The 24,151-nt window shown below is 44.0% G+C and overlaps 2 protein-coding genes across 7 annotated transcripts in view; one reads left to right on the plus strand and one right to left on the minus strand.

Annotated features, from left to right (window-relative positions):
• deptor (DEP domain containing MTOR-interacting protein) overlaps positions 1 to 2,414 on the minus strand; it is a 92,906-nt gene extending 90,492 nt beyond the window's left edge. Inside the window, exons 1-2 of one of the 5 annotated variants that reach the window (XM_078540178.1) lie at positions 2,273 to 2,414; positions 1,227 to 1,340 (exon numbers count right to left, since the gene is read on the minus strand). In XM_078540178.1, the coding sequence (XP_078396304.1) occupies positions 1,227 to 1,312 (86 nt within the window). In that variant the 5' untranslated portion in view covers positions 1,313 to 1,340; positions 2,273 to 2,414. Of the gene's footprint in view, positions 1 to 1,226; positions 1,341 to 1,625; positions 1,645 to 1,800; positions 1,820 to 1,973; positions 2,045 to 2,228 lie in introns of those variants that run through there. The other 4 variants (XM_078540179.1, XM_078540180.1, XM_078540176.1 and 1 more) reach the window with 4 other exon arrangements.
• A 14,474-nt stretch (positions 2,415 to 16,888) lies between these two features.
• The window catches only part of dscc1 (DNA replication and sister chromatid cohesion 1), a 60,029-nt gene continuing 52,766 nt past the window's right edge, over positions 16,889 to 24,151 (plus strand). For both annotated transcript variants that reach the window (XM_078540149.1, XM_078540151.1), the window contains exon 1: positions 16,889 to 17,127. In XM_078540149.1, the coding sequence (XP_078396275.1) occupies positions 16,910 to 17,127 (218 nt within the window). In that variant the 5' untranslated portion in view covers positions 16,889 to 16,909. The remainder of the gene's footprint in view (positions 17,128 to 24,151) is intronic.

A 24,151-nucleotide genomic window follows, 5' to 3' on the forward strand; every position in this document is an offset into this window, starting at 1 on the left:
AAGGAAAAAGACCTGAAGGGCTATGAGGAACAGGCAAAGAGTAGGACTAGCATAATTGCTCTTGAAGTGAACTGGCCTGGTCATGACTGGCCAAATGCCCTCCTGCTGAACAATAACCATTCCATAATATGTTGTACCTTAGTTATGTGAATTCTTTATAATTACAAAAGTAGTACAAGTTTGACTCCATGAAAATATGTTATTTCAAAAAATACATTAAGCAGTCAACATTTCCCACAAGCAAAAAATATTTAAAAAACACTGGGTATCTTATTAGATGCACAGTTAAATCTACTATCTAACTCTTGCCATTAACAGTGCCATATTTAAATTTAACCGAATAACCCAGGAAAATACACATGAAATAAGTTGGCAACTTTATTGAGTGCTTCCCTCTGCTCCAATGCCAGTATCATCTGGTATGGTACTAAGCAATGAAGGAGGGGTGGCTGGTGCTATAGAGAATTTAGGAAAGGAAGGCACAAATTTAAAAAAGAAAATCAGTGAGTCAGATCATACTATATAGAGATTCAATTATCCATGTGCTGCTGCAAATAGTTTTTAAGGCAGGATCAAATTTTAGAATTCCTGTTAGGTGTATCACATGCTGCTTCTATAAAATCTTTTGTGTTTGTCTTGTTTACGTTGAATTGCAGGACTATTTAAAAGGTGTCACTGTATTAAAACGTTTGCAAACTGGCTATTTTCTTTCAGAATAAAAATAGATTTAAAAAATTGAGAGGTAACAAAGGATGTCTTTCGATTTATAAAATGGACAGATTCTTCATGGCGTATTTGGGGAGGTGGAAAAACACTTTTCAGATCACCTCCAAATTACAAAATGTTGTATTTGACACTATGTAAATAAAAATATGACAATTTTACTTTAAGATAATAGCCCTGTGATGCAGAGATCACAGATTAAAATGAATTTACCTTAGAATTTCTGAATTTTTAAAAACACAGAAAAGTAGGTTTTAACTTAGTTTAATTTTTATAGTCAAGAAATTATCCTCGTGCCAAAGGCAGTGACAGTCTTTTTACCACAAGTACACTCTACATAAGGACAACATTCCGGCTGTGCTCTGTACCACACTTAGGGGAAAGCGACATAACATCGACGGTAAACACCAGCCAGTGAATAGACAGAAGCTAAATCCTTTTCCCTCAATGTGGAAGGATGGAAGTGACACTGAAGGGAAGCACCCACAAACGAGCAATCCTACCTTAGCTGCTCTCCAGTGATTAAAACCTCTGCCATGTGCTCAAGATCAGCAGTTTTCTTCTGCACCGCGTTCCCGGCTCCTTCCATTTCGAGGAATTTTCCAGGAATGCAGCGCCTTGTGGAGAAGAGAAGAAAAACTGTTTTGTATGTCCCAGTGTACAAAGAGCTTTCGACCGTGAATAGAGCAAAAGCTTTGTTGCCAACGCTCCCACCGCTAATGACTTCAATGACCAAAACGCCCCTCAATATCACACTGTAAAGTTAACAATGTGGCAGATCACAGTTTTCAAGGAATTGCGAAATTAAATTCCAAGACGTTTGTGTTGCAGAATGTCGATTTTTTTTTTAAAAACTCGAACAAATGTTTACATAGACACTAACAAAGAAAGCCACGCCATACGTTTCTTAGCTGCACGAAGCCGCAATTTTCAACACTCAATGAAACCTCAATTAACCCATCGCCACTCATAATTAACCCAAGCTCTTGGAACCAGAATCTGATCAGAAACAACTTTCCTGCATCGCGGCCTATTAGTCACTGCAGATCTGCTTTTAAATCTTTACTGCACAGTAACGCCTGCTCTGAAGAAAGGTTCATCAAATTCCTTGCCTAATGGCAGACACAGGGAGAGAGAGAGAGCGCGAGCCTGGGGACAATGACAGACACAAATAAATAAACACAGCCGCCCTAGTGCAACTCATGTGCACCTTGGTGAATCTTTCCATCCATGATACATTTTAAGTTTACCTTTAACTCAGCCATCGCGCTTTAAATTCCAAAACACCACATAATCCGTATGCAAATGTCTTAATCGTTATATTTCGCCGAAGTCCTTGGAACAATATTTATGCGGTACTGCCTTTTGGGACAAAGGTTCACACGGTTGCACTTTGGCACGCTAAATGCCATTTCTCACCCAAATATACATTCACCCCTTTGCTGTCCGTATGCTCCCCATCCCCCCCCTTCCCTCAACCAAAGCAGCTTTAAAAAAACACACACCATAATATGCCACTTCATTTCGAACCATGGCTCTGCTTCCTTACCTCCTGCTGTAAAGAAGGAAATGTGCTTGCAATCTTGGTCAAGTGTTTTTTTTACCCTCAAACTGAAGTTTCTAAAACTGTATTGACAAGCGACCTCCCGCCTATTCTCCTCCTTCCACCATCCCCCTTCTCTTTCTCTCTCTCTCTCACTGTCCACTCCACCAGCTCAATCCGAGCCACAAACTGGCGACGTCCCGGGAAATACGTCACCCGCCCATTGAAGGAGCTTTCCAAGGCGTGTGCTGGAAGTCCACCCTAAATGTTGAAGAAAGCTGGGTGTTAAACAGAATTTTTTAAAAATCTAACCTAATAGGCTAGTGGGTATGAGTCCAATGCCACCAGAAAAAATGTAGTCTGTCAGTATGTCACCACGGGCACCAGCCTGTAGTAGTGTTTACAGATCGACCTGAAACATTAACTCTTGTTTTTCTATCCACAGATGCTGCCAGGCTTGCTGAGTATTTCCAGCATTTTTTTTTATTTTAGACTTCCAGCGTTGCCAGCATCTTTGCTATTAAATATGTTGAGAAATTATGTTTAGAACGTTCCACTGCTGCTTAGTTTGCACAATTATTGGGGAATGTGGATATAATAGACTTCAGGGCTGTATAGGTGTGGGTTCATTTCCTCCAGTTTTCACCCTTCTCTAACGTGATACTGGTGACCTTGGAGGTGCCGACAGCCCTCTGAAATTTGGTACCTCACCAAGTTATCAATTTAAACTTGAGCTCATCCTAAACTTTGCATAACATCACCAAGTCCTCACTGTGCTCACTGACCTCCCTTAGTTCCCAGTCCAAAACCATCCCAAGTTTAAAATCCCAATTTTCATAGCCTTGCTGTCCCTTTATCTGTTTTTTTTATTCATTCATGGGATGTGGGCTTCGCTGGCTGGGCCAGCATTTAGTGCCCATCCCTAGTTGCCCTTGAGAAGATGGTGGTGAGCTGCCTTCTTGAGCAGCTGCAGTCCATGTGGTGTAGGTACATCCACAGTGATGTTAGGAAGTGAGTTCCAGGATTTTGACCCAGCGACAGTGAAGGAACGGTTTTATATTTCCAAGTCAGGATAGTGAGTGTCTTGGAGGGGAATTTCCAGGTGGTGGTGTTCCCATCTATCTGCTGCCCTTGACCTTCTAGATGGCAGTGGTTGTGGGTTTGGAAGGTGCTGTCGAAGGAGCCTTGGTGAATTCCTGCAGTGCATCTTGTAGATGGTACACACTGCTGCTACTGTGCTCCGGCGGTGGAGGGAGTGAATGTTTGTGGACGTGGTGCTAATCAAGCGGTTGCTTTGTCCTGGACGGTGTCAAGCTTCATGAGTGTTTTTGGAGCTGCACTCATCCAGGCAAGTGCGGAGTATTCCATCACACTTCTGACTTGTGCCTTGTAGATGGTAGACAGGCTTTCGGGAGTCAGGAGGTGGGTTACTTGTTGCAGGATTCCTAGCCTCTGACCTGCTCTTGTAGCCACAGTATTTATATGGCTAGTCCAGTTCAGTTTCTGGTCAATGGTAACCCTTAGGGTGTTGATAATGGGGGATTCAATGATAGTAATGCCATTGAACATTAAGGGGCAATGGTTGGATTCTCTTTTGTTGGAGATGGTCATTGCTTGGTACTTGTGTGGCGCAAATGTTACTTGCCAATTGCCAGCCCAAGCCTGGATATTGTGCAGGTCTTACTGCATTTGGACATGGACTGCTTCAGTATCTGAGGAGTCGCAAATGGTGCTGAACATTGTGCAAGCATCAGCGAACATCCCCACTTCTGACCTTATGATGGAAGGAAGGTCATTGATGAAGCAGCTGAAGATGGTTGGGCTGAGGACACTACCCTGAGGGACTGCTGGAGCTGAGATGATTGACCTCCAACAACTGCAACCATCTTCCTTTGTGCTAGGTATGACTCCAACCAGCGGAGAGTTTTCCCCCTAATTCCCATTAACTCCAGTTTTGCTAGGGCTCTTTGATGCCACACTGTCAAATGCAAGCTCAATATCAAGGGCAACCACTTTCACCTCACCTTGGGAGTTCAGATCTTTTGTCCATGTTTGAACCAAGGCTATAATGAGGTCAGGAGCTGAGTGGCCCTGGCAGAACCCAAACAGGCTGTTGCTAGACTAGTCTGTGTGACAGTTCTCCCAAGTTTGGCGCTAGCCCCCAGATGTTAGTAAGGAGGATCTGTCCAGTTTCATTCCTTTTTTGTGACTTTGTAGTGGCTTGTTAGGCTATTTCAGAGGGCATGGCTATGGGTCTGGAGTCATGTGAAGGACAACAGATTTACTTTCCCTAAAGGGGCATTAGTGAACCAAATGGGTTTTTACAACAATCAATTCATGGTCATTATTAGACTTTTAATTCCAGATTTTTATTGAATTCAAATTCCACCATCTGCCGTGATGGGATTTGAACCAAGGTCCCCAGAGTATTACCCTGGGTCTCTGGATTACTAGTCCAGCAACAATACCACTACACCATCCCCTCCCCTTTATCTGTAACCCTACAAGAACTCTCCAAACTTGCAATTCTGGCTGCTTTCATCTCCCACTACCTTTGCCTCAACATTGGTGGCCATGTCTTCAGCTGTCTGGACCCTAAGCTCTGGAATTCCATCTGTAAAGTTCTCCACCTTTCCACTGTTGCCTCCTCATTTGAAATGCTCCATAAAACCTACCTCTTTGATTAAGCTTCTTGTCATTTGTCCTAATGCCTTGGTATTTGACACAGCAACAGCTTTTGTTTAATATTGCTCCAGGGAAGTGGTTTGGGACATTTTACCGCATTAATGACTCCATATAGATGTAAGTTGTTGTTATCTGCTCAACTGTGGAACACATTGCAAGACAAAGCTGAGTTTTGGTTCACTCACTGTACCCACGTTCCTTTCCTTTTTCTCCTCCACCTAGGGACACTGAGGTTTATAGGAGCACCTCACCAATACCCAAATCAAGGCCAACTGACTTGGCAGTCAAACCTTATAATCCATTCAGCTCAGTACTGCATCTCATAATGCACCTGCTCAAGGGGAGCCAAGTATGTGTAAGAAAAAGAATAATAAATGTAAAATGTAACAAGAGGAACATGAAATTATTATAAATTAGCAGCCAATATGATCATCGGAGTAATTCAAGAAGCCATTTATGATATTACTAAAAATCAACTATTGTCAGATATCATCAAAATTATTTTAAATCATCACCCCCACCATCCCCAGAAGCTAGAGCCCTTCACTAGGCCTTCAGTTTTGCTAACTGGGGAAAACAAACCTTCCAACATAAGTTTCTGCTGGGTTGGGTTGCGGGAGGATTTATTCGTGTTCCATCTACATCTGCAAAGAGGCAAAGAACATTTGGGTGTGTAAGATTAGGACCCGGAAGCTTCAGCCAGAGAAGGGTGAGAAGCAGAAGGCGAAGTTGTGCAGTGCTCTAAATTGGGCCTTAGGCATTAGGTATTAAATTGATAAGACCTGAAAATGGGTGTGGGGATCTTGTATGGGCTGTAAATTCACTGCCTGCTTGTTGTGGTCACTTTGACAAACGGACCACAGGAGTCTCAGGTACAGTTCACAATTGTTTATTCGAGCAATTGCATTGAGAGAACCACCTCAATGCAGCTTGAGATAGCACTCTGCTAAATTACAAGTGTTCAACATATTTATACATTATTGGTCACATACAAGAACAGTTTCCAGATTCCGATCTCGTCAACATATAGGTTTACATTAAACAGACATCTCTGGTAACAGGTACATGCATCGTATGTCCCTATTTTTCACCCAGGCAGAGATCCCCTTACCAAAGTGGCATGCGACATACTTCCCATCAGAATTGTGCACCTTCATCACAGATGCCATTTTTGAGAGTGAAAAGGTCTCATGGCATCTAAAAAATAAATGGACACTGTAGAGCCAATTTATTCTCCCACACACGTGGTGGAATTTTCCGTGCCCGCTGGTGTCAGGCTTTTTTGGCGGCATGAACGGACAATATGGCGAGAAGGCCAAAAATCAGTTTCACAACATCGTGAAACCAGTTTGCAATCGCTTGGCCCATAATGGAGGGCCACGCTTTCTGCCATCAGACATCAGGAACATCATTGTAATACATCTGCATATCATTATAAGCCCAGCCTGCTGGAAACATCTCTCCCCGCTGGATTATCCGAGCTTGTCGGCGTGATTCCATGCCACTTTATTTCACAACAACATATATAAGGTGTGCACTCGGTGGGCTGCACTTTGAGGGGAACTCAGAGGTGAGTGCACTGTAACATTGCGCAGCGCTCACCAAGGCCGCCTGTTGGACTTCAAGGTTGACTTGCGTTTGGCGGGAGTGGGGGGGTGGGGTGGCAAGGACTGCCCTGTGGTTGAGGCGAGTTGGTGGGGTGGGGTGGGGGTGGGGCGGGGGGTGGTCGAGAGTTGCCCTGCGGTTAAGGCGAGTTGGGGGGTGCAAGGCACTGACCTGCAGTTGATGGCGGTGCACAAGAACAAGCAGGGTGGGTGGGAGGGAAGTGACCACGCATTCGGGAAACCTTGTATAAAGTGACCATTCCTCTGCAGCTGAGACAGTTCAGACGCAGCCACATGGACATGCTTGGTGTTGGGCCTCTGAGTATCTGCCCACTCAAGCAATAGAGGCATGAAATTGCCACCAAGTGCTCTAGAGCTTTTCACCCCTTGGGCACAGACTGCAAACTAATGAGCATTTTAGTGGACTGCAGAACAGTTGGATGACTGGGCACATTGTACAATCTCCTTGCTAAAGCTGGCCATGGAGCAGTCACTGGTGGAAGCGCTCGCAGCCCCTTGCAATGTCATCATCCCGGTTTGGACCAGTCTCCCCCATGGTTCAGGCTAACAGTGCAGCCTTGCAGTGTGGGTTAGGAGAATGCCTGTGCCTGAGCTGAGAGCACAGCATGCAGTCCAATGGGCAGAGCTGCTGCCAGTCGATCAGGTGGAGTGGGGCAGAGGAGGATAGGGTTTCAGGCAGCCATGCAGCGCACTAAACTCTGGACATCCAAGTGGTGGCCAGCACTGTCTGGGATGCATTAAGGCCCTTCAGACTTAGCAAGACAGTTTCTTAGTACACCCATGCTAACCCACGCATCTCTCTCTTTCATCCTGCAGGAGGAGTGCATCTGGAGCATGGAGCCTGGTGAACTAGCTGTATGCCTCATGAGGTACAGAGAATGGAGATGAAGCAGAAGAGAGCAATGAAGGCACCTGGCTGCGCAAAGGGAGAAGCAACACCCTCAGGAAGAAGGCGCAGCTAGGGCTCCCACACACGCCGCTGAAGACCCATAAAGAACCATCGCTGGTCAGCGCCTAGCTCGACCTAGGGTCTACAGATGCCATCTTTCATTCCTGAAGATGACCAAGAACTAATGTCGCTGAAGACTGCGCATGTCTAGGGAACTGGTTCGTCACATTTGCCAGCTGCTACAGGATTTGGCGCCACAAGGACCTGGAGGGCATCCACTGCAAGTGCCCATGGAAGTGACCATGGTGTTCAATTTCTATGCCAGTGATTCCTTTCAGGGCTCCATAGATGACCTCTGTGGGATATTGCAAGCTTCGACCCACAAATGCATCCATGAGGTCACGGATGCCACCTTCGTGAGGGCACACAACTTGGTGCATTTCGCCCGGAACCAGGACAGCCAGGATGCAAGAGCAATTGGGTTTGCCCAGATCTCGGGTTTTCCACAGGTGCAGGGTGCCATCGACTGACCTCATGTGGCACTCAGGTCTCCGTGGCAACAAGTGGTCAGCTATGTCAACTGCAAGGGCTTCCATTGACTGAATGTGCAGCTTGTGTGTGACCACTGCAGATGCATCCTACAGGTCTGTGCACGGTTCCCTGGGAGTATCCATGACTCTCTCAGTCGGTCACAGATCCCTGAAGTCTTCCAGGATCCACGGAGGCTTTAGGGATGGCTCCTCGGAGACATGAGCTACCCACAGAGGACGTGGCTGATGACGCCTGTGAGGCATAGTACTTGCTTCCACCTGTTGCATTGAGCATAGTCTGCATATTCAAAAGGATGATTAAAAATGATAAGATCAGAAGTAGGCCATTCAAACCCACAAACCATTCTTCCATTCAAATAGGGTTCGGCTGATCTGTACCTCAACTCTATTTACACATCTCTCATACACATCCTTTGATACCCTTACTGAACAAAAATCTGTCCATCTCAGCCTTCAAATTTCATTTGTTCCAGCATCCACAGCCCCTTGGGGGAACAGAATTCTAGATTTCCACAATCCTTGATGTGAAAATGTGCACCTAGATTTCACTCCTGAATGGCCCAATTTTCTAAATTTATGATTGCAGCCCTTGCATTCAATTCCTCCACCTGAGGAAATACCTTCTTTGTATCTGCTCTATTAAATCCTTTTATTATTTTAACCACCTCAATTGATCACCATTCAACCATCTAAGTTCAAGGGAGTCTAAACCAAGCTGAAGCAACTTTTAAGATTTAACCTTTTAAGATTGATAGGTTTCTGTTGAAAGAGAGTGTGCACTATGTGGATAATGATTTTTTATAGGACCAGTTAGATTACACTGAGTGAAATGAATGATAAAAGGTACGGGGTGTCTGAAGAACTGGAAAATGTGTAAAAGACTGAATATTTTTTTTCTCATTCCAAACATTCTTATGCTCCAAGAACAAAAATTCACTGCTCCTCGACAGTCTCCTCTATATTGGGAAGACCAAACGCAGATGGGGTGACAGCTTTTTGGAACATTTCCGTTCAGTTCACAAGCATAACTCCATGCTTCCATCTGCCTGTCATTTTAGTTTTCCACTCCCCAGTTACACTCTGACCTCTCTGTCCTGGCCTCCTACACTGTTCCAAAGAAACTTAAAGTAAGCAATTTTGTACCATAATCCCTGCCCCCAATTTTTTTTATTGTTTTTGTTTTTGGGAGGCAGCTGTTGTCAATGAATCTGCTTTTCCCATTTACAACTCTGCTAGACTGCTCTTTGTTTCTTACTTGTATCATCACTATCCCTTTTTGCCTTGCACCATCATCCCTTTTGTCAATTCATATCCTCTGTCTTCCACCCTATCACAGATCTTTCTTTTTGCTCTCTCCATCACCACTCTGTACTTGCTTAAAATCTGTTACATCTCTAACTTTTTGCAGTTCTGATAAAAGGACATCAACCTGAGATGTTGGGCCAGGTTTTCCAGTCCCAATGTGAGGCCGAGGTCCATCGAACGGGCTTTAAAAATGGCATGTGGAACCTGGATTCGGGATTGCCACCCCCATTTCTGACATCAGCAATTTTCATCTGTGTGGGAAAGGGGGTAGGTCGGGAACCCCATATACAGCTGTCCTGATGTTGCTAGCACCATTGTGGAAGTGGGCATTTCAGAACCTATGCAATTTTGATGGAGGCGGGTGGGTTTTGGTAGGTGATGTAAATTACTCCAGCAAAGTGGTGTCATGAACCTTGGTTTGGAGGCAGGAGCTGTTTGAAAGCCAATATGAAATGTGTTGCCTACTTCACGTCATTATGAAATGTTATAGCCTAAGTTGTATTAGTTTTTAATAAAGTGAGTGACAATAGTGTTTTGATTTGAAGAGGTAAGTGACCATTAGATACTGTGGTTGCCAGGTTCTTATTTCTGACAATTGACAAGCTGTCAAGGAGATGAACAGCATGGTGAAAGTGGAAAAGTCTAGAAACGATGCAATCAAATGGAATATCCACTGGATAATGTGCTATTCTGTATTGTACAATATGGAAAGGCCAGCCCGGTTTGAATTTCAGAGCTGATTATATGAAATGTCCCCATTGCTTTCATTTTTTCCTTTAAGTTCAGCTCAGCCATCTATTTGGTTCCTTCAAAGCTTTGACAGATGTGTGAGCTTTTGGTTGTCTTCAAAGGCTCAAGTGGATCCTGCTCATCATGGTTTGTTTACACAGTTGTTCATAGGCATGTCAATTGAAATGCCTGGCTGCCTTCCAAACTACTGATGGATTCTGCTCAGCCGTGTGTTTTTTACACAGTTGTTCAGGGTAATGTGAGCTTGTTTATTTTGACAGATTTATGAGGTTCTGAATTGGATACTTTTTTGAAGTGGCTTTTGGGTAGTGTTTCTTCATTTTAATAGATTTATGAGCTTTCCAGAGACTCCCAAATTTATTATGGGGCTCATGAGTTCTGTTTATACTGGGTACTGGGTGAATGGGGGCTGAGGGGGTATGGGGTGAGGGGAGAGGTAGGGTATAAGGGGGGTAAGGGAGATATTGGGGTTGAGAGAACATTGGGTATGGGGAGTGAGGGAAGTGTTGGGCGTGAGGAGAGAGGTAAGGGTTGATGGGGCTGGGTGTCATGGAGGGTGAGACTTGTGGGGCCTGATCAGCAGAACTGGGCTGATGTATCAGCGAATGGAGGTGGGCATTTTAATATGGTCGCCTCAGCATCAGCCGGTCTCCATCTCTGTCTCCACCTCCACAACGTGAAAATCCTGCCAGCTGGCACTCCCAGGTAGGAAGTGGGATTGTAACATCAGGAAATTTTCCTATTCCTGACTTAAACATGAAAATCCTGCCAACTAACTTTGTTTCATGTTCCATAGATGCTGCCTGACCTACTGAGTATTTTCAGTTTTTATTTCAGATTTCCAGTATCCGTAGTTTTTTGCTTTTGAAGATTGAGTTATTTGTTTCATCATTATACATTTTTATTACAAAATGCAACGGCAACAAACATATATAACAAATTCAAATATAGTGGTGACTTTATGACTAAAACATACATAGGAACAGCATGTAGCCCTGTTTCTGCTGTTTGATACTATTCTACATCTTTGTCTGCTTATCTTATTTTCAGTTTTTAATGGAATAGACCAAATCATCTCAGAGCTGAACATCAATACAAAGGGACTGAAACTCCCTTTAGGGGAATGGATGATGTGCTATATTGAAATATCTTTTCAAACCTGGCATCTTAGTCCAAATCCAGTCCAGATAAAAAAAAGTTCAAAGAAGAATAGGGATTAGTGTAATGTGTGAAAAACAAAATTCCAATTCAGCATGTAACAGCATTGAATTAAAATAATTGAAAAGTATCATTGCTATGAAGGAAGGGTGCTTTGATTACAGGCCCACATACTACTAAGTACCATCGTTGTTAGCGTGCTGGTTTTCAACTCTGAAGGCAATTTTCCACCGTTGGCTTGCCTATATAATAAGTCACTGCACAGTGAAGAATTGAGCCTCAAGAAGCTCCAAGGGAGCTCCACTAATGGTTTCATGGGCAAGTGTATCACCCAAAATGCACCAAGAAACTTGCCTGATGCATTGCCTAATTTCACTTAGAGCAGCAGATGTGTTACTATTGGCTTCAATGTTTCTGGGTTGCAGAGGGAAAAATCTGGGGTTATCTTGCCTGAATGCGAAACAGTACATCTTGCTGGAAAACATGCACTTCTGATCTGCATTGTCAGATGAGGAAAGGATCATGATGTAAAAGCAAAATACTGTGGATTCTGGAAATATGAAATATAAACGGAAAATGCTGGAAAAACTCGGCAAGTCTGACAGTATCTGCGGAGAGAGAAACAGAGTTAACGTTTCAACTGGAGGTCTGCACTGGAGTGCTGCTTTGAGCTGCAGTAGAGTGCTTAAGTTGGAGTTTGGGACTGAGGGAGTTCGGTGATGAGGGAATGAGGCGACCCTTTGAGTACCGTGAGTATGGTCGGGTAAGTATTTACTACTTTTATTGCTTATAGTTTTTAAGGTCTTAATTTGTGGTTCATTGTTTGTAAAGGCTATATTCTGTAACAATGAGGAGCAGGGAAGGAGGGCCCAAGAGTAATTGATATTATTTGATGTTAAGTATCTTCCAAAAGGTTTAATTTAATTTAAAGGGGTAAGTCATGACAGGAGAGCTCAAAGCCGTGGTGTGCTCCTGCTGCTCTATGTGGGAAGCCGGGAACATTTCCAGTGCCCGGGGCCAGCATGTGTGCAGGAAGTGTCTCCAGCTGCAGCTCCTGGAAGCCTGGATTTTGGAGCTGGAGCGGTGGCTGGGGACACTGTGGAGCATCGGTGAGGTGGAGAGTATCGTGGAAAGCACATATAGAGAGGTGGTCACACCGCAGGCTGAGAGTCCACAGACAGGAAGGGAATGGGTGACCACCAGGCAGAGCAAGAGGACCAGGCAGGCAGTGCAGGAATCTCCTGTGGCTATTCCCCTGCAAAACAGATATATCGCTTTGGATACTGTTGAGGGGAATGGCCTCTCAGGGGAAGGCAGCAAAGCCAAATTCGTTGCACCATGGTTGGCTCTGCTTCCCAGGGGAGGAGTAAAAATTGTGCGAATGCAATAGTTATAGAGGATTCAATTGTAAGGGGAATAGATAGGCGTTTCTGTGGCCGCAAACGAGACTCCAGGATGGTATGTTGCCTCCCTAGTGCTAGGGTCAAGGATGTCTCAGAGCGGTTACAGGACATTCTGAAGGGGGAGGGTGAACAGCCAGTGGTCATGGTACACATTGGTACAAACGACATAGGTAAAAAAATGGATGAGGTCCAACAAGCAGAATATAGAGAGTTAGGAACTAAGTTGAAAAGTAGGACCTCAAAGGTAGTGATCTCAGGATTACTACCAGTGCCACATGCTAGTCAGAGTAGAAATAGCAGGATATATTGGATGAATACGTGGCTGAAGAGATGGTGTGAGGGGGAGGGTTTCAGATTCCTGGGACATTGGGACCAGTTCTAGGGGAGGTGAGACCAGTACAAACTGGACGGGTTACACCTGGGCAGGACTGGGACTGATGTCCTAGGGGGAATATTTGCTAGAGTGGTTGGGGAGGGTTTAAACTAAAATGGCAGGGGGAGGGGAACCTATCCAAGGAGTCAGAGGAGGAGGAATCCAGGACAAGAACAAAAGACAGAAAGGGGAATAAGAAAAGTGATAGACAGGAAATCAAGGGCAAGAATCAAACAGGGCCTCAGTGAAAAATAGTGGGAATGGGACAAGTAATGTTAAAAAGACAAGCCTTAAGGCTTTGTGCCTTAACGCGAGGAGCATTCGTAATAAAGTGGATGAATTAACCACGCAAATAGATGTAAACAGGTATGATATAGTCGGGATTATGGAGACATGGCTGCAGGGTGACCAGGGATGGGAACTGAACATCCAGGGGTATTCAGTAGTTAGGAAGGACGGACAAAAAGGAAAAGGCAATGGAGTTGCATTGCTGGTTAAAGAGGAAATTAACGCGATAGTGAGGAAAGATATTAGCTCTGACAATGTGGAATCCGTATGGGTAGAGTTGAGAAACACTAAGGGGCAAAAAATGTTAGTGGGGGTTGTATATAGGCCCCCAAACTGTAGTGGTGATGTTTGGAATAGCATTAAACAGGAATTTAGAGATGCAAGCAATAAAGGAACATCTGTAATTATGGGTGACTTTAATCTGCATATAAGTTGGGCAAATCAAATTAGTAATAAGACCGTAGAGGAGGAATTCCTGGAGTGTGTACGGGATGGTTTTCTGGACCAATACGTTGAGGAACCAACTAGAGGACAGGCCATCCTAGACTGGGCATTGTGTAATGAGAAAGGAATAATTGGCAATCTAGTTGTGTGAGGCCCCTTGGGGTTGAGCGACCATAATATGATAGAATTCTTCATCAAGATGGAGAGTGACGTAGTTGATTCTGAGACTAGGGTCCTGAATCTTAATAAAGGAAAGTACGATGGTATGAGGCGCGAGTTGGCTATGATGGATTGGGAAATGTTACTTAAAGGGATGACAGTGGATAGGCAATGGCAAACATTCAAAGAGCACATGGGTGAACTGCAACAATTGTTTATTCCTGTCTGGCGCAAAAGTAAAACAGGAAAGGTGGCCAAACCATGGCTTACAAGGGAAATTAGAGATAGTATTAGATCCAAGGAAGAGGCATACAAATTGGCCAGAAAAAAACAACAGACCTGAGGGTTGGGAGCACTTTCGAATTAAGCAAAGGAGGACCAAGGGATTGATTAAGAGGGGGAAAATAGAGTACAAGAGTAAGCTTGCGGGGAACATAAAAACTGGCTGTAAAAGTTTATATCGGTATGTGAAGAGAAAAAGATTGGTGAAGACAAATGTAGGTCCCTTACAGTCAGAAACAAGGGAATTTATAATGGGGAACAAAGAAATGGCTTACCAACTAAATACATACTTTGGTTCTGTCTTCACAAAGGAGGACACAAATAACATACCAGAAACTTTGGGGAACACAGGGTTTAGTGAGAGGGAGGAACAGAAAGAAATCAGTGTTAGTAGGGAAATGGTGTTGGGGAAATTGATGGGATTGAAGGCCGATAAATCCCCAGGGCCAGATAATCTACATCCCAGAGTACTTAAGGAAGTGGCCCTAGAAATAATGGATGCATTGGTGGTCATCTTCTGAGATTCTATAGACTCTGGAACAGTTCCTACAGATTGGAGGGTAGCTAATGTAACCCCACTGTTTAAAAAGGGAGGCAGAGAGAAAACAGGGAATTATAGACCAGTCAGCCTGAAGTCAGTAGTGGGGAAAATTCTCGAGTCCATTATAAAAGATTCAATAGCTGAGCTCTTGGAAAAAACAGTGGCAGTAATGGACAGAGTCAGCATGGATTTACAAAAGGGAAATCATGCTTGACAAATCTTCTGGAATTTTTCGAGGATGTAACTAGTAGAGTTGATGAGGGGGAGCCAGTGGATGTGGTTTATTTGGACTTTCAGAAGGCTTTTGACAAAGTCCCACATAAGAGATTAGCGTGTAAAATTAAAGCGCATGGGATTGGGGGTAGTGTTTTGAGATGGATAAAAGACTGTTTGGCAGACAGGAAACAAAGAGTAGGAATAAACGAGTCTTTTTCCAAATGTCAGGCAGTGACTAGTGGGATACTGCAGGGATCGGTGCTGGGACCCCAGCTATTCACAATATTTATAAATGATTTAGATGAGGGAGCTAAATGCAATATCTCCAAATTTGCGGATGACACAAAGCTGGGTGGGAGGGTGAGCTGTGAGGAAGATGCAGAGATGCTTCAGTGTGATTTGGGCAAGCTGAGTGAGTGGGCGAGTGCATGGCAGATGCAGTGTAATGTGGATAAATGTGAGGTTATCCACTTTGGTAGCAAAAACAGGAAGGCAGATTATTATCTGAATGGCTATAAATTGAGTGAGGGGAATGTGCAACGAGGCCTGGGTGTCCTTGTACATCAGTCGCTGAAGGTAAGCATGCAGGTGCAGCAGGCGGTAAAAAAGGCAAATGGTATGTTGGTCTTCATAGCCAGAGGATTCGAGTACAGGAACAGAGATGACTTCGTGCAATTATACAGGGCCTTGGTGAGACCATACCTGGAATAGTGTGTGCAGTTTTGGTCTCCTTATCTGAGGAAGGATGTTCTTGCTATTGAGGGAGTGCAGCGAAGGATTACCAGACCGATTCCTGGGATGGCGGGACTGACATATGAGGAGAGATTGAGTCGGTTAGGATTATATTCGCTGGAGTTTAGAAAAATGAGGGGGGATCTCATAGAAACTTATAAAACTGTAACAGGATTAGAGAGGTAGATGCAGGAAGGATGTTCCCGATGGTGGGGGAGTCCAGAAACAGTGGTCACAGTCTGAGGCTATGGGGTAAACTATTTAGGACTCAGATGAGGAGAAATTTCTTCACCCAGAGAGTATTGAGCCTGTGGAATTTGCTACCACAGAAAGTAGTTGAGGCCAAAACATTATATGTTTTCAAGAAAAAGTTAGATATAGCTCTTAGGGCGAAAGGGATCAAAGGATATGGGGAGAAAGCGGGAGCAGGCTATTGAGTTAGATGGTTTGCCATGATCGTAACGAATGGCGGAGCAGGCTCGAAGGGCCGAATGGTCTACTCCTGCTCCTAGTTTCTATGACTCTTCAGGATCATGACTAGTCTTGCCGATGGCCCTGGTTGGATAGCTTGCTGACAAATACCGTAAAGTCTCAATATGCCGTTTCGCACGAAAGCTAGAAAGGCAGTAAGCAACAAAAGAAAAAAACAAAACTTTCAATTCTTCCGTAAGTAGTTGAACTGAAACGTTAACTCTCTTCTTCTTTCCACAGATGCCGCCTGACACGCTGTGTATTCCCCGTATTTTCTGATTTTATTTCAGATTTCCGGCCTTTGTCGTATTTTCCTTCCGAAAATTTTCCCAATCCCGTGGTGGTGGACTTGAGGCTGAGGAATCTGGTGGGGGGGGTGGTGGGGGGGGTGGTAGTGGAAATGTGGGGGCAGGATCACAGGCAGCGATAGCGAAATGGCAAAAATAGGAAAAGGATTACTTTGCTCCAGTGTTTATCAGGAAGTTTGACCTCATCACTGAAACTATTCGAGTAAATCGTTTCTTCAGACTCTTATCAATCCCATTCCATTCATTATAAACATATACTCTGATTAAAAATTGTAGTGATCTGTAACATGTCCGGCAGTCCATTGGTAAATATTCTTACTGCCCCTTTCAATTACAGCCAGCTTAAAGTGGCGCGATTGTTTCGAGGTAATAGACATTCCTCCCGCCCTCTGCTCTGATTGGATACAGTGTCTATTTCATGTGTGTTTCCGGACCAGGGGCTTCTCTGCTTTGTCAATCAGTGATGGATGCAGCTTCCGTCAGCTTGGCTCGGTGCAATCCTCTCTGCAGCATGAGGACTCTGCAGGAGATTCAGGCCACTTTACAGGTCGCCAAAGTGGACCCAGCCGAGTTACAGCCGGTAGTTCAGTGCCTGTCGTTCAGTGATAGTTTCAGCTCGGAGGATTACTGCCTGTTGGAATTGGACGACACGCTTTGCAAATACGTCGAATCTGGACAGAGGTAAGGTTACTTCTGTGACACAGCAAGAGCAATGTTTGTCTCTTGCCCTCTTCACCACGAGCAGCTCAAAACAGGGAAGTCCAAGCTGCTTTTGTCCCCGTAGAGGGCACATAGATGCATGCAATGCCACCTCCCCAGGGCCATGTATGTAAAATTAAAATACATATCCCCAACCAGGAAAGGACTGAGAGGTTTTCAGAAGATGAACAGAAATGATATTAGCAGTTGAGTTTTTTTTTCCATTCAATACATGAAATAACATTTCGACTTAAAGTCCTGAAAAAAAATATTTTGCTAAAGGACAAGAACGCTTAAACGCAAAGAGGCGCCACGGATGGATAAAGGCATAAGGGAAAATTGAGAAATGGAAAGAGTTGTACAGGACATGGAGAGCAGAGGAGAGAAGGAGGGAAGGGATTGGAAGAAAAGCCCCCAAAATTAGGAAGGCGGAGAAAGTGTAAAATTAAATTATCAAGGAACATAAAACAAAATAATAAAATATTCCACAAAAAGAAAAAAAAGGCTTGCATTTATATACAACAACAAAAATACCTGGAAAAACTCAGCAGGTCTGACAGCATCTGCGGAGAGGAACACAGTCAATGTTTCGAGTCCACAGGTCTCTTCATCAGAACTAATAAATATAGAAATGAGGTGGAATATAAGCTGGTTGAAGAGGGGTAGGACAGGTAGAGCTGGATAGAGGGCCAGTGATAGGTGGAGGCAAAGAAGAGATTGCCAAAGATGTCATAGACATAAGGACAAAGGGGTGTTGATGGTGGTGATATTACCTGAGGAATGTGCTAATGATGACATTAAGGGTAGAAAGCAGGATGAGCAAGTGACAGATAGCCCTAGTGGGGGTGGGGTGGGGGGAAGGGATCAAAATAGGCTAAAAGGTAGAGATAAAACAATGGATGGAAACACATTTGAAAATAATGGAAATAGGTGGGGAAAGAAAAAAAAATATATATATAAAAAAAAACCCCTACCCAAAATCCATAAACAGGACTGTCCCGGCAGACCGATCGTGTCAGCCTGCTCATGCCCCATGGAACTCATTTCTTGCTATCTTGACTCCATTCTCTCTCCCCTTGTCCAGTCTCTTCCCACCCACATCTGCGATTCCTCTGACACCCTACATCATATCAACAATTTCCAGTTCCCTGGCCCCAACTGCCTCCTCTTCACCATGAATGTCCAATCCCTCTACACCTCCATCCCCCAACGGGATAGTCTGAGGGCTCTCCTCTTCTTCCTTGAACAGAGGCCCGAACAATCCCCATTCACCACTACTCTCCTCCGTCTGGCTGAACTTGTTCTCTCACTGAACAATTTCTCCTTAAACTCGTTTCACTTCCTCCAAATAAAAGGTATGGCTATGGGTACCCACATGTTCCCGAATTATGCCTGTCTCTTTATGGGGTATGTGGAACATTCCTTGTTCCAGTCCTACTCCGGCCCCCACCCACAACTCTTTCTCCGGTACATCGACTGCTTTGGTGCTGCTTCATGCTCTCGTCTGGACCTGGAAAAATTTATTAATTTTGCTTCCAATTTCCACCCCCCGCATCATTTTCACATGGTCCATCACTGACACTTCCCTTCCCTTCCTTGACCTCCCTGTCTAAATTTCTGGTGATAGACTGTCCACCAATATTCACTACAAGCCTACCAACTCCCACAGCTACCTCAACTACAGCTCCTCACGCCCCGCTTCCTGTAAGGACTCCATCCCATTCTCTCAGTACCTTTGCCTCCATCGCATCTGTTCTGATGATGCCACATTCAAAAACAGTTCTTCTGACATGTCTTCCTTCTTCCTTAACCGAGGTTTTCCACCCACGGTGTTTGACAGGGCCCTCAACCGTGTCCGGCCCATCTCCCGCACATCCGCCATCACATCTTCCTCTCCCTCCCAGAACCATAATAGGGTCCCCCTTGTCCTCACTTATCACTCCAGCAGCCTCCGCATTCAAAGGATCATCCTCCGCCTTTTCCGCCAACTCCAGCATGATGCCACCACCAAACACATCTTCCCTTCACCCTCCCTTGGCGGCATTCCGCAGGGATCGTTCCCTCCGAGACACCCTGGTTCACTCCTCCATCACCCCCTACACCTCAACCCCCTCACACAACACCTTCCCATGCAACCGCAGAAGGTGCAACACCTGCCCCTTTACTTCCCCCCTCTTCACCATCCAAGGGCCCAAACACTCCTTTCAAATGAAGCAGCATTTCACTTGCACTTCCCTCAATTTAGTCTACTGCATTTGGTGCTCCCAATGTGGTCTCCTCTACATTGGAGAGACCAAACGCAGACTGGGTGACCGCTTTGTGGAACACTTTCGGTCTGTCCACAAGCATGACCCAGACCTCCCTGTCGCTTGCCATTTCAACACACCACCCTGCTCTCATGCCCACATGTCCGTCCTTGGCCTGCTGCAATGTTCCAGTGAAGCTCAATGCAAACTGGAGGAACAGCACCTCATCTTCCGACTAGGCACTTTACAGCCTTCCGGATTTAATATTGAGTTCAACAACTTTAGACCACAAACTCTCTCCTCTATCCCCACCCCCTTTCCGATCCCCCCTTTTCCTATATATATATATGTATATATATATATATATATATATATATATAGATATTCTTTTCCCACCTATTTCCATTATTTTTAAATGTATTTCCATCCATTGTTTCATCTCTACCTTTCAGCCTATTTCGATCCCTTCCCCCTACCCCACCCCCACTAGGGCTATCTGTTACTTGCTCATCCTGCTTTCTGCCCTTAATGTTATCATTAGCACATTCCTTAGCTAATATCACCACCGTCAACACCCCTTTGTCCTTTTGTCTATGACATCTTTGGCAATCTTTTCTTTGCCTCCACCTATCACTGGCCCTCTATCCAGCTCTACCTGTCCCACCCCCCTTCAACCAGCTTATATTCCACCTTATTTCTATATTTGTTAGTTCTGATGAAGAATCATACGGACTCGAAACGTTGACTATGTTCTTCTCCGCAGATGCTGTCAGACCTGCTGAGTTTTTCTAGGTATTTTTGTTTTTGTTTCAGATTTCCAGCATCCGCAATATTTTGCTTTTAACTTGAATTTATATGGCATTTTTCATGACCACTGGGTGGTTCAAAGTGCTTTACAGCCAGTAAGTGTCTTTAGTGAAGTCACTGTTGTGAAGTAAGAAACACCGCAGCCAATTTGGACACTATCACAAATGGCAATGTGATAATGAGCAGACATTTTGTTTTGGTGATGTTGATTGAGGGGGTGGGGGTGGAGGCTGGGTGGATGATGGTGGCAGGACACCAGGGATAAACTACTCTGTGCTTCTACACAGCAGTACCATGGGATCTTTTACATCCACTCATGCAAGCAGATGGAGCATTGGTGTAACATCTCATCCAAAAGGTGGCACCTATGGCAGTGCAGCACTCACTTGGTACTGCACTGAAGTGCCAGGGACACAAATAAAAATAAAGTCAGGATGGAAATAGGGTCACTAAGTGACAGACAGGATAATCACAGGCAGCAATAGCAAAATGGTAGAAATGTTAAATAATGATTTTGCTTCAGTGTTCACCAGGAAGGCAGATCAGATGGACATGGCATTGGAAGATGAGATTAGAAATGATATAACCACATTTAAAAGTGAAGAGATAAAAGAAATGATTAAACTCAGGATAAAATCCTGGCCCAGATGGATTGCACCCCTGAATTTTAAAAGAAGCAAGAAAGAGTTGTCAGAGGCACTAGCACACATATTTAATAATTAGTTAGAGAAAAGATTTAATGTGAGAGGACAGGTGGATAGCTAACATTATACCTATATTTAAACGGGGAGATAGAATGTGTCCAAACAACATCAGTAGTAGGAAAAATAATGGAATCCTTACTATAGGAGAAAATAGAAACAAAATCTAGAAACCAAAATATAATCATGAATAGTCAACATGGGTTTCAAAAAGGCAGGTCTTGCTTGACCAACCTCTTTGAGTTTTTTGAAGAGGTAACAGAGAATAAACAAGTGCAATACAATAGGTGCAATATATCTTTTCCAAGAGACCTTTGATAAAGGTACTATAATCAACTAATGACTAAAATCAGAGCACGCACAATCAGGGGACACGTAACAGATAGCTGGCTGTCAGACAGAAAGCAGAGTGTAGGAGTAAAGGATGGTTATGTAGAGTGGCAGATGGTAGAAACTTGGTCCCAATGATTTAGACATCAGGTCTGCCTCTGCATCCTACCTGTAGTAAAAAATCATGGCACTTTGCTGTGGTTTGGTGAATTGCCTTTGGGCAGAGAACTGCAGAAGAAGAATTGAAAATTAGAGAAGTGATTGGTAAACTTGTATTGAACCTTGGTTCAACCACAAAGTACTGTGCCATATTATAAAAAGGGTATAGAAGCAGCAGAGAAGGTGCAAAAGAGATTTACAGGGATGATACCAGAGCTATGAGGTTATACTTATTACCAGGAATGGATGAACAGCTTAGGGCTCTTTATTTCTTGAAAAGAAGGCTGAGGGGTAATCTATAGGTCTTCAAAATTATGAAATATTTTGAAGAATAGGTAGATGGAGTGTTTCCACTTGTGTGGAAGAGCAAACTTAGTAGCCAGCAAGAAGGGAATAGAGGGTTATGCTGATAGTTAGATGACGAAGAGGCTTGAGTGGAGTGTAACAGTTGGCATGGGCTAGTTGGGTTGACTGGCCTGTTTCTGTGCCATATATTCTATATAGCAGCCTTGCTGCTGAGAAACTGTATAATGGAGTTATTTACGGCACAAAAGGAGGCCATTTGGCCCATCGTGTATGCCAGATTTCTCGAGAGTAAACCAATCAATCCCATTCCCCTGCTTTATCCCCATAGCTCTGCAAGTTTATTTCCCTCAAGTGCCCATCCAATTTCCTTTCGAAATCATTGATTGCATCTGCTGCCACCACCCTCATGGACAGCGAGTTCCAGGTTATTACCATTTGCTGCGTAAAACGTTCGTCCTCGTATTCCCCCTGTATCTCTTGCCCAAAACCTGAAATCTGTGTCCCCTAGTCTTTGTACCATAAGCTATTGTAACAGTTTTTCCTTGTCTACCTTATCTAAATCTGTCGTAACCTTGTAAACTTCTATCAAATCTTCCCTCAATCTCCTGTTCTCCAAGTACAACCCTGCGTGTTCTCCAGCTTAACTTTGTAGCTAAAATCCCCATCCCTGGAACCATTCTGGTAAACCTCCTCTGCACCCTGTCAAAGGCCCTCATACCTTTCCTAAGGTGCAGCGACCAGAGCTGGTTGCCCTACTTTAGTTGTGGCCTAACTAGAGTTTTATAAAGCATATATACATACATATATTGTCCCTAATAGGACCCACGCCAACTCTTTCTATCTGCTTAGTCTTTACATTCCAGTAGAAGATTTTTGGGTTACCTTTTATGCTGACTGCCATTTGATTTTCATATTCTCTCTTTGCCAATCTTATTTTCCTCTTCGCTTCCCCTCTCAACCGATTGTAGTTGACCTGGTTCTTGCTTGAAGAATTCACTTGATATGTATCATACATCCTTTTTTTTTTTGTTTCATCATATTCTTCATTTCCCTAAGCATCCAAGGAGCTTTGGCTTTTGGTTTCCCTATCTTTTTCCCTTATTGGAATGTACCTAGCCTGTAGCTGAAGCATCCCTTCCTTAAAGATCACCCATTGTTCCATTGCAGTTTATATTGTGAGTCTTTGGTTCCATTTTATCCTGGACCAGATCCCTTCTCATACCATTAAAATTAGTCCTCTTCCAATTTAGACATTCTACTTTCGTTTGTTCCTTGTTTTTCTGCATCACTAATCTAAACCTTATGATACAATGATCACTCTTACCCAAGTGTCCCCCCCCCACCCCACAGAAACTTGTTCCACTTGGCCCACCTCATTCCCCAGTATCTGATCCAGCAATGTGCCCTTTGTAGTTGGAAAGAGACAATATTTGTCAAGGAAGTTCCCCTGAACACATTTCTTAAATTCCCCCCCCACCACCCCCAACCCCACTTACCCTTTACTCTAACCCTCTAACCAGTCGATATTTGGGTAATTGAAGTCTCCCAGTATCAGCACTCTGTAGTTCTGGCACATCCCTGTGATTTCTCTGCAGATTTGCTCCTGTACACCTCTCTCAAGATTTGAAGACCTATAGATTACCGCCAGTAGCATGATCATACCGATTTTGCTTCTCAACTCTAATCAAATAGGTTCTGTCTTTGCCCATCAAGGACATTTTCTCTTTCCAACTTTACAATGTTTTCCCTAATCAGTACTGCTGCCCAACTTCCCCTTTTTCCCTTTTCTATCTTTTCTGAACACTTTACATCTTTGAATATTAACCACGCAGTTTTGAGTCATGCTTCCATTATTACCACAATATCATTTTCCCATATAGTTATTTGTGTTTGTAGCTCACCAACCTTATTCTCCACACTTTGTGTGTTGACATACATGCATTCTAAACCTCTATGTTCATCATTGTCCTTCTTAGTTCACTCTTATCTAATATGGTGCTACTCCCTTCTCTATTACTGTCTGACATTCTGAAATTATGCACCCTGTTCCTCTTTTCTGCTCCTGTATGCTGATGCCCACCCCTCTGCTAATTTAGTTTAAACCTTCCCCAATCAAACTAGTGAACCTTCCCTCGAGTACACTGGTCCCAGTCCCGTTGACATGCAAATCGTCCCTTTTGAATTGCTGCCTCCTGCCCTAGAACTGGTCACAATGCTCAAAGAATATGAAGCCCTCCCTCCTGCACCATGCCTCAGGCCTCTCTATTTTCCTATTTCTGCTCTCGCTAGTGTGTGACACTGGGAATAATCCAGAGATTACTACCTTTTAAGGTACTATTTTTTAACTTCCTCCCTAACTCCTGAAAATCTGACTGTAGGAGCTCAATAGCTGCCCTACTTATGTCATTAGTCCTGACATGTACCACAACTTCTGCCTTACTCCCTTCCCCCTGCAGA

This window comes from Cetorhinus maximus, chromosome 4, assembly GCF_964194155.1.
Source record: "Cetorhinus maximus chromosome 4, sCetMax3.hap1.1, whole genome shotgun sequence".
NCBI lineage: Eukaryota > Metazoa > Chordata > Chondrichthyes > Lamniformes > Cetorhinidae > Cetorhinus > Cetorhinus maximus.